Source organism: Genypterus blacodes, unplaced genomic scaffold (genome assembly GCF_046128005.1).
Source record: "Genypterus blacodes isolate CSIRO-AG114 ecotype Tasmania unplaced genomic scaffold, CSIRO-AGI_Gbla_v1 ptg000098l_1, whole genome shotgun sequence".
NCBI classification, from domain to species: Eukaryota; Metazoa; Chordata; class Actinopteri; order Ophidiiformes; family Ophidiidae; genus Genypterus; species Genypterus blacodes.
In genome coordinates, this window is record NW_027466902.1 from 107250 (window position 1) to 116871 (window position 9622).

The 9622-nt window shown below is 43.2% G+C and overlaps 2 protein-coding genes across 2 annotated transcripts; both read right to left on the reverse strand.

Moving 5' to 3' along the window:
- Positions 1-629: 629 nt before the first annotated feature.
- Positions 630-3676, reverse strand: LOC143008012 (UDP-N-acetylglucosamine transferase subunit ALG13). Its single transcript, XM_076159538.1, has 4 exons — positions 3428-3676; positions 2646-2808; positions 1720-1858; positions 630-1559 (listed from the first exon to the last, which is right to left on the reverse strand). Exons 1-4 carry the CDS (start codon positions 3506-3508, stop codon positions 1442-1444), a joined length of 501 nt encoding a protein of 166 aa, XP_076015653.1. The 5' UTR covers positions 3509-3676; the 3' UTR covers positions 630-1441.
- Positions 3677-5213: 1537 nt separating this feature from the next.
- rap2c (RAP2C, member of RAS oncogene family) lies at positions 5214-9373 on the reverse strand. Its single transcript, XM_076159537.1, has 3 exons — positions 8388-9373; positions 7332-7614; positions 5214-6712 (listed from the first exon to the last, which is right to left on the reverse strand). Exons 1-2 carry the CDS (start codon positions 8658-8660, stop codon positions 7336-7338), a joined length of 552 nt encoding a protein of 183 aa, XP_076015652.1. The 5' UTR covers positions 8661-9373; the 3' UTR covers positions 5214-6712; positions 7332-7335.
- Between the last annotated feature and the right edge of the window lie 249 nt (positions 9374-9622).

A 9622-nucleotide genomic window follows, 5' to 3' on the forward strand; every position in this document is an offset into this window, starting at 1 on the left:
AAAGAAGTAGCGTCAACGTGAGCAAATGTTTACTAGACATTGAGAGCCAATATCATGCTTTGCATCGCGGCTTCTAACCGAGAGCACCGGTCGCTCCTCTTCGGCATTGTGCAAATGAATTTGAATGTTTTTTGACTTCATGTCATGTCATTACAGGGGGTTGATCAGGTGAGTTATAGTCATATGATTGGAGACATAATTCACGATTCATTATCAGGGGTGCTAGGTTGGGTCCATTAATGTCAGTGTTTTGGTAATGCAAATGAAAGATAAAACTGCTTATCAAGTATTTATGTAAAATACAATGGAAATGATATGCCAATGCTGGACCCACGAAGGGAAGTTTTTGGCAAATTTGTAGGCGATTGCAGGAATGGTGCTCATTGCAACTCCAAACAAAGAGACACACACAAGCGCTCCAATTATAGTAGCATAATAAAGTACGTATAAATAAATACCAAATAATAAAATAAGATAAGATAAGATATGACCTTTCTTCCTGAAGGAACCTAGATACATATTTGCATGTAGAACTGACAACATACTGTCAGTGCACTGGGAACTGCGAAAAGAGCTGAGAAACAAGGCCTCAAAATTACTAGAAAGTTCAATAAACATCACCCCTTAAAAACTGAAGAGAAATTTCACAAAGGATTTATTGCAGGGGCCGTTGCCCTACATTGCAAACTGCACAGGTGTGTGTGTAACTAAACTGTCACACATTGTACAAACACATCCAGCAAACCAAACACACAAGTTTGGTCTTGACATGGTGTCTCAGGGTGTCCCTCCAGTAGAAAAACACAGGCAAACCCTCTCACACACATTAGGTAATGTCGGCACACAGTCAAACGTCACTTACATAAAAGAGATGTCTACATTGTTATGTGTAACACTAGTCTTTCATATTAGTCCCTGTTGAGGACATTTCAGTGTGACCCAAATGCTGCAATAGTATGAAAAATGAACTCAGAGCAAGAACAAGTGCAGACACAGACATGTAGGTTGATGTGGAAGGACATTAGACCAAATGCTGCGACACAAGCTGAGTTTCATTAGTCTGTGAAGCACTGACGTCACCAGGAGGAAGCAGACTCATCGGGCTGGATGACAACACCATCCTCTGTCTGCGCTTCCTCTTGTCACTTTGTTCAGCCGATCTCTGACTCAGGTTATTTCAACTCTTGCTTAAAGTCTTGATTGTAAAATTAGTCTTAAAACAAAAGATTCATTCATGTTGGCTTGAATTGGACATACATGATATTTAAACATTATCAGCAACCACTCATTGTATATAAAATGGGATCCATTGAAATGTAACGGTGTCAGAAGCAGCACTGATCAGTAGAATGTTAAAATCTGCAATCATATTCTATAAAGATACACATGATAGATTCAGTTTCTTTCTTCAGCATGGTCGAGAGGAAGAATTCCTGTGAAATCATTTTCTCGGAACACCGAGGGTCCTGTCCAGAAAGTCTGCAAAAAGCTTCGGTTGTCCAGGCACAAAAGGTAGCAGAACCGAAAGATCCATAGTTCTCAGCGTCTCTGTCAATGTGCTGAACATGGAGAGACAAATATATTTCATTAAAACTGTAACATTTATTATAAATCCTTAATATGCAAGTGCAAAGGAGAGATTCAAAAATAAAACTACTATGGGTGATCAAGAAACATACTTAACTATCTCCATAAAGACACACACACACAGACACACACCTGCAGGTACAGTAGAGTAAGTGGGAGTCCGTGTGCAGCTTTCTGGCCAGCTCCAGTTGGTGATTGTTCATTAGCTTATCATTGACCACAACCAGCAGAGGCTTTCCTGCACCGAGGACCTCCAGACAACTTCCAGCCCCTGAGAACAATAAGATCAACCGCCTCATTAATTAAACACACCTCGTTTAAGATACAGCAACAAATCTGTCAGTCTGATGTGCTGGTGTGCTGCTATGAGGCTCTGACACCCATGATGTTAGTCTGCAAACAAATGATGCATTCACTGTGTGTCAGAAACCACAGCAGAGACAATAAATAGACAACACAACAGGACTATTATTAAAAATGATCTACCCAAACCAAAACCGAAAATTCAAGGTTCAAGTCTCAGCTCGACACACTGAAATGATATGAAGTGAATTCAAAGTCAGGAGGAAAATGCAGTCAAATGAGCTACAACACACATAAACTCTAATATTGCCCATTTCCAAATAACAACCAATCTACTCAAGATACAACTTAAATGCATCCATTCATTTCTTTGTCTTTTGTGTTTTGCTTATAAAAAGCTGTGTGTTCTTGTGAGCACTGGCCTGCAGCTGTTTCAGATGAAGTCTGTGGCGTCTTTCATGTACTGAGGATTCACCAACTACAACTTACAGTTTCAACAGTGACATCGAGAACTTTGACTTACTTTTACTTTGACTAAGCTGTCTGTAGTCACTGTTGCTGAAGTGGTGTGCAGATGCTCAGAGAGACTAACTCACCCAGAGAGACACAACACCCAGCATGAACTGCATCACTGAGATCAATAATGTGTATGTCTTACTGGTAAACATATAGTTTTGACTTTGCACTGGATGATTAAAAAATAAAACAGTTTGTCATGTGATTGTAGAGTGTATTATTTTCGATATTTGACATACCTGCATGGCTGATGACAAGGTCAGCCTGCTTAATGTCCTCTGCTATGGAGTCTTTGAACCGAAAAGCCTCCAGTTTGACATGTGGAAAGCTTTCAGGAGCTGGAAGAACTGATCCTCTGCCAACCTGAAGAACCAAATGCTCATATCCAAGATTTTTCAAAGCCTGTGGGAGGTAAAAACAATTTTGAGCCTATATTTCTGCTAAAAAGAAAATGTGCAATCATACTCAAATCGATTTACAGAACATTCAAATACACAAACTAACACTCAATAACAAGTTTAGATTATTTGTATTTTCAGCTGCTGGTTACATAGCTACTTCTTTAAGAAACCGCACGCTCGTATTTTCACAATAAATCCATAAGTAAATCAACATTCAGTGACCAATTTATTAGGTACACTTGTACAATCCAACATAATCCAAATTAACTGCCTTCAATAATAACTGTTTGTAAGCTAATAGTGCTCAGCTTTCGTGGGTGTTGTTCCGTGTGTGTTTATGATATTGTGCCCTGTAGCTTATGTAATAATAGATAATAATAATAAAGAGCCAATACTGACGAAATAACACAGATGTGGTCTTTACTGCCGCTTTAACTGACCAAAGTCCAATGACCTGTTAAAACGAAGTACTAAGACGTATTATTACTATTAAATAGCGTTTCAGATCTATACGTGGATCAGTCTGGATCATATCTGCTCTCACTCCGGTGCAGCTTCAGATCAGAACGTGTTTTCATGCACATTGACACACTTTGCTCTGCCTTGTGTACATTTCTGACCTGGATGGCCTCAGTGGTCGTGATGCTTTCAATGAGCTCATCGAAGCTCGTCGTGCCCACAGTAACAAACACGGACTTCATATTTGTGACTTTTAAGATTTGTTCCCCTCCGATCGCCTCTTCCTTTAATGACTTTTAGCAGCTGTGGTTCCGGCTTGTTGTCATCCCGCAGCCATTGATGTAACGAAGCGTTAGCCGTCGCTAGCTGTTAGCATGGATTCATGCCTTCAACTTCCGCGTTAGAAACTGATGACGTTTCAGCTGAGTGGAAAGCGCACCATACTGCCCCCTAGAGGCGCGAGACTGTAAACACCTTTTAAACGTGGAGCCATTCTACGAGGCTGCAGCTTGTTGAAAGTTCGATTTTTAATGCATTTAGCAACCTAAAACTTGATATAAATCATATCGCTTCTGGATATTGACTCCTGACACAGCACGTGATAAAAACAAGTGATGATAAACTGGTTAAAATGCAAATAATTAATATTTGAACAGCTTGGCTTTACTTTAACTTTACTGCAATGCACTGTTGATTCTGTTTCCCCTCAACCTTAAATGTGACATTTATGACGTATCAAGATTTTTAACGTTTCTTCAAAAACAATAAAATAATGTTCCTTACTTTACTATCAAATCTGACCGAGTATATTTCTTGTGTTTTACTCAATTTGTGCAGTTAAGTCAAATATGAGACATCAGAGTTGTCAAAGTCCTTCATGTCCAATCCCCATATCACTTCCATGAGAAGTGCATTTTGAGAAATAGCTTTTCACTCTGCAGCATTGCAGATTGAAGCTGAACATCCAGTGAGCAGAACAAAGCGAAGGGGAAGTGGAAAATCAAGTTTTTTTTTAATGACAGAGGAATGAGCGTTTGCTTCTGAAGCACAATGAAAATATGGAGGGCAGCCACGTGGGATCAATGTGTAAACCACATTGACCTACAAGTTTACACTGGTAAGATGATCCCAGCAGATGTGAATGAGGCCACTGCAGAACTGTGGCACCCAGACTGATGAAGATCACTCCAGACCTTTTAAGGCCCGCTGTGAGTTAAAAAAAAAACTGTAATTAAACAAATTAGCCTGACACTATCATCAACCTGCTGACAGATCACCAGATCATGGATGTGGGTTCCACTGCACAAGACGTGTATTTTTCACCTCATATGCTTCATAGTTACTGCCAAGAAACATGTCAGAGCTGCCCTCTTTACTGCTCGGTCAGATGAACAGGGCTCCACCCTCATCTGTTTGTCTTCAGTGCCACACACTCTCATAATGTCCTAAAAACAAAATGGTGATGCTGGCGATTATTGTGCAGGATGCTACCGAGTACTACAGCTGACAAAGAGCACCCCACATGATCCCTGTGTTGTTCTGCTTGCTGGTACATAGGCCTGTTGTGGCCTGTGATGTTGTGCTTCCCTTCTAATAATCAGTGTCCTGCCCTCAGTTACAGAGAGAACAGGCGGCCATTCAAGGCGTTTCTCGGAGGACGTTGGAAAAGCAATGGCGTGCTCGCCGATTTAGAGCCATCAGCAGCCTCCTCACACAGCAGCTGCTGCCAGGTTGGCAAGGGAAGCACAGGCTCAGCAAGCGAGATCTACCACCCAGCAACTCCACCTGACAACTGCAGAGCAACAGGACTAAGTGCCAGCTTTGTGCTCAGAGAGATGTGAAAACCAGCATCGTGTGTGAAAAACGCAAGAAACACATTTGAAAAGCACAAACTATGGCATGCTGTGATTTTGTGTCTTATAAAAGAAAAGCACACTTAAAGGAAAGTTTCAAGTAGAAATTTTTACCAAATCAGTGACAGCAGTAGATAGATTAGTGTTGGTCACAGAGGGGAGCAATCAGTTTAAAGGTAATACTTCGTAATACTTTGTTCCAGGACTAAAACTGAAAGACCGGCAAGGACATTACTAGATAATGACTGCTGTTTGTCTCAAGGGATAGAAAATAAACACAGTGAGACCAGGGTGCAACAAAAATGATTTAAGGCTCTGTTAAATTCTCGACTTCAAAACAATATACTTTATCCTTGAAAGTCAAAAAAGCAAAAAAAAACCTAGTATAAAATTAAAAGGTTTAAAACTGGCTATACATGTCATTAGTTTTTAATAAATAGGTTACCATAAGAAAAAAAAATACAATGTTAAAATCTGATTAACTGTGCCAGAATTTTTATCAAACCACATTACAGCAGGAGTCACTCCATGACAAGAATCAGCGTCTCCTTGATTTAAAGCAACCGACACCATGTAGTCAACACAAATATGCACTGTGAGCTCCTTTGGTCGTTCCAAATTGTCCATTTCTCCTGCTCGGAAGCACGTCCCTGCGTTTCTGAGTGCTCCTAAAGGAAAAACTAGAACATGGAAGACCTGCGTCAACACAACTATTCACTGCAGAAACTAAAAAAAAGTTCTCCACAGCTTTATGACAGAATTCAGGCTCAAACAGTAAAATGGCTCTTCCTTAAATCACTTCAAATCGTTTTTTTTTCTCTTCAACATTTTCAGTTTTGAGCATGCATATTTTCAGACGGGGTTAGGGGTTAACGTGCCTCAGGCAATTGGAAAACTAGAAAGGTGTGAGTTGTTGGGCGGGCAGCGAGGTGAATTAAAAACCTGTCCTGATGCTCGACGTCCTACCTGCAACACAGCAATCACACTCGGTGACGTCGTCGTCTGCGTGGGTCGGAAAGTCTTATTTTTAGATTTCAGATTGTTGTTCGTACGCTCCTGGAAGTATGCATGCTTCAAAAAGGAAAACGCTTCCGTCGCCGTGAAACGCCTCGGATTCCAAATTGCAGACATAATACAAGTAATAATAAAAGTATAGAATAGTGATTAAGCAGCTTTTAAAAAGAAGCTGCGACGCCACAAACACTCCCGGTTATTACTTCAGGGATACTTCTAACTAAAAAGGGGAGAAAAGAAAAAAGAAAAGAAAGAGTGAAATTAACAGATGGCATTTCTAGCTCATTTCAGCCGCTGTCTTCTACACTTGAAGAGCGGCTCCATCCAGGGTCATCGCAAAGGCCATCAAGTTTGCAGCAGCAGAACATCTGCTACAGTCACAATATCAAAAATAGGACCAGTGTGTTTCCTGTCAGACGCTCTGTGACACCATAGTCAGAAAGCATCCCTGGAGCAGAAACACGGCCAGCTGCAGTAGTTCTTTTTTTTTTCTTCTTCTTCTAAAGTAATTTGTCTCGTCGTCCTCCAGGTTCACGATTTCTTCAAAACGGTTGTGGTGATCCGGACAAAATGCTGCAGCTAGAAGAGAACAGGACACACAAAACATCGGTGGTTACAACAAACAAAAGGCAGAAGAGAAAAAACACACGACCTGGCGACGCAGACAGCATCAGCCATTGTTCATGCAGATCAGTGTTTCTCACTGCAACCAGAGCGAACTTCCTGTTTTGGAACATCATTTCATTTTCAGGATGTTACATTTTCCTCTTTCTGCCGCTCGGCTCGCAGGACTTTGCCGGTTCACTGGCTGCATCGACTCTTCGGGGTCTTTTTTTCCCCTCCCGCCCCCGTGCGGCTCAGAGAGTTGCGTTCTTCGTGCCACATACTTTCTGTGATCTTATGATAACAAGCTAAACCAACGGTCGGCACAGAGCTGCACCACCCACTCATCTTTCTCACTTCCAAACCCAATCTCTCCTCTCCCTCACACTGCACTTCAACAGCGCACACAGTCATCCATGTGTCACATTTCTCCTCGGCTTGTGAAGCCTTTCTACGCAGACACTGCAGGGACATTTTATCACATTTTGTAAAATTAGTGAGCGGCCAACTGTGCTGCGCTTATGAGTTCTTTGGTATGAGCCTGAGCATGAATCCGTGGTGTGTGGATGCAGTATGGCGGAGGCGCTGTCCTTACCGCTTCACTGTACCACGCAGGCTGTGCAGCACTGTTCCTGCTTCTCTGGCAGCGTGGAGTAGTTCATCTGTCGGACTATCTCGGCAAACAGCTCGTCCACCATGGTCTTGCTCTTAGCAGACGTCTCGATAAAAGGGCAGCCCCACTCTTGAGCCAGAGCACGCCCGTCTGACCCGGCAACCTCGCGCTCAGACTCCAGGTCGACTTTGTTCCCAACCAGAATAAGCGGTACCTTCTCAAAGCGCTTCACCCGCACTATTTGGTCTCGCATTGGCCTGATGTCCTAAAAGATGAAGAGGGAGAAGAACATGAGTGGATGCAGGGAGGCAGTGGCTCAGTGGGTGGTGCTTCCGCTTTGGAACCGGAGGGTCACCGGTTCGAGCCCCTGCCGAGGTGCCCCTGAGCAAGGCACCGAAACCTTAATTGCTCCCCCCTCTGCGAAGGGTGGTAATGACATGTAATGTAAGTCGCTTTGGATAAAAGCGTCTGCCAAATGATCGTAATGTAATGTAATGTAATGGATGTCCATAAAAAAAATTTTCGTGGGAGTATTTTCGATCTCTCAACGTTTTGATCTCAGAAAAGTTTTGGTTGCCGCTACAGCAACAGATTCCTATCAGTTGTTTACAGCAGACATCTGAACTTTGAAGCTCTTCTGCTTTCCTGAAAGTTGAGGCATTTGCCAATTAACAGCTGCTTTAAAATAATATGAAGGCACAAATACACATGCATCAAGTTAACACACACAGTTGAACCCCATTAGATCTGTTAACTACAAAATACAAATGCCTGAAAAGGTTAATAACAGAGAAAACAGATAACTCAACACTGCTTTTTAAAAAAAGGTTTGATACTATTTTGTGAATGTTACAAATACAACAAGTATGGCAGAATAAGCTCTATTAATGTATGGGTACGAGATAAATATATAGTACCCCCCCCCCCCCCCCACACACACACATCTAGTTGTCAGTGTTTCTGTGGAGGACCACCATTAAGCATTTACTTGTCAAGCTACTGGGATTCTGATTTTGGGCAATCTAAACAGAAATGTACCTGGAATGACTGCTGGTTGACCAGGCTGTAGACCAGGATGAAGCCCTGTCCGTTCTTTATGTACAAATCTCTCATGGAGGCAAACTGCTCCGTCCCCGCCGTGTCCAGGATCTCCAGCACGGAGGGCGACGAGTCCACCTCGATCTCTTTCCGATAAAAGTCCTCGATGGTCGGGTCGTATTTCTCGATGAACGTACCGGTGACAAACTGCACGGTGAGCGCGGACTTACCGACGCCGCCGCTGCCCAGCACGACAACTTTGTACTCCTTCATTAGGGCGACGGAGGCTGACCCGGGCTAATTTAGCTGCTAAGGACTTAGCTTAGCTACACCGCTATACTCCTTCGGGAAACATTTATCTTACTATACGGGGCTAACAAACCGAATGACAAACGTTAGGCGGTACAAATACACCTTCTGTCTTCAGTGAAACCGGGCTCCGGTGCTTGCACGGCGGTCTTTGCCTTAAAGCGTCCGAGCTAGTTAGCGAGGAAAAGTTGCTCTCCCGTTGCCGTTAGCCCTCGCTGCTGTTAGCTTCCGTTAACGCTAGCTCGCTTTTCGCTAAATCTACACAGTTCCATACTCGAATCTCAAAGGTCCTAACGCGCGACCCAGCAGAACCCACGACACGGTCACGAACCGCCCGGTTTACACGCAGCGAGTCACGGTGCTTAGCGTCCAAATTCCCCCGACAGACATGCCCGCTCCTGCAACACAAACCGTGCTGCCGCCGGTGTCGCAAAAATGCAGTGCTGGTGATGTCCGTCCGGCCCTGGTGCTGGTTCCGGCCCGGCCCGACGGTTTTCTGGGACTTCTAACGATGGATGAAGGGGAAGTTCGGTGTAAACCGGAGGTCCATAAGGCTGCGGCGTGTCGGTGCCCAGCTGTGTTGTTTTTGAACGCCGTCTGTTGCAGCTTTGAGGGCAGAAAGAAAAGCTGTTACTCCCCGATTTCCTGCACAGCCCGCAACGCAACAGTGCGACTTCCGCTAGACAAAATAAAACTTCCGGTCTGAAAACATGACAACAAAAGCATACGCTTCCTTTATAGAAATGACATAATTGTGCATCACCCAAAAAGGTCACGTGTCCTTTATGTTTCATATTTTCTGGAGTCCATCTGTATAAACCACGCCTTATTAGGTTTCTGCCACTTGGAACAATTGTTGATTCACCTCTTACAATTTTGCATCAATTCTATTACCAAATTTTATATGTAGATTTCTGAACCAAGCC

What these genes read in the sequence shown, in the direction of transcription:
- LOC143008012 (XM_076159538.1), bottom strand. Translation starts at nt 3,508, where the DNA reads ATGAAGTCCGTGTTTGTTACTGTGGGCACGACGAGCTTCGATGAGCTC. An exon ending in CGACCACTGAGGCCATCCAG is followed by an intron (nt 2,809 to 3,427) that starts GTCAGAAATGTA and finishes TACCTCCCACAG; the next exon opens with GCTTTGAAAAATCTTGGATA. An exon ending in TTACTCTACTGTACCTGCAG is followed by an intron (nt 1,560 to 1,719) that starts GTGTGTGTCTGT and finishes CTCCATGTTCAG; the next exon opens with CACATTGACAGAGACGCTGA.
- rap2c (XM_076159537.1), bottom strand. Translation starts at nt 8,660, where the DNA reads ATGAAGGAGTACAAAGTTGTCGTGCTGGGCAGCGGCGGCGTCGGTAAG. An exon ending in TCAACCAGCAGTCATTCCAG is followed by an intron (nt 7,615 to 8,387) that starts GTACATTTCTGT and finishes TTCATCTTTTAG; the next exon opens with GACATCAGGCCAATGCGAGA.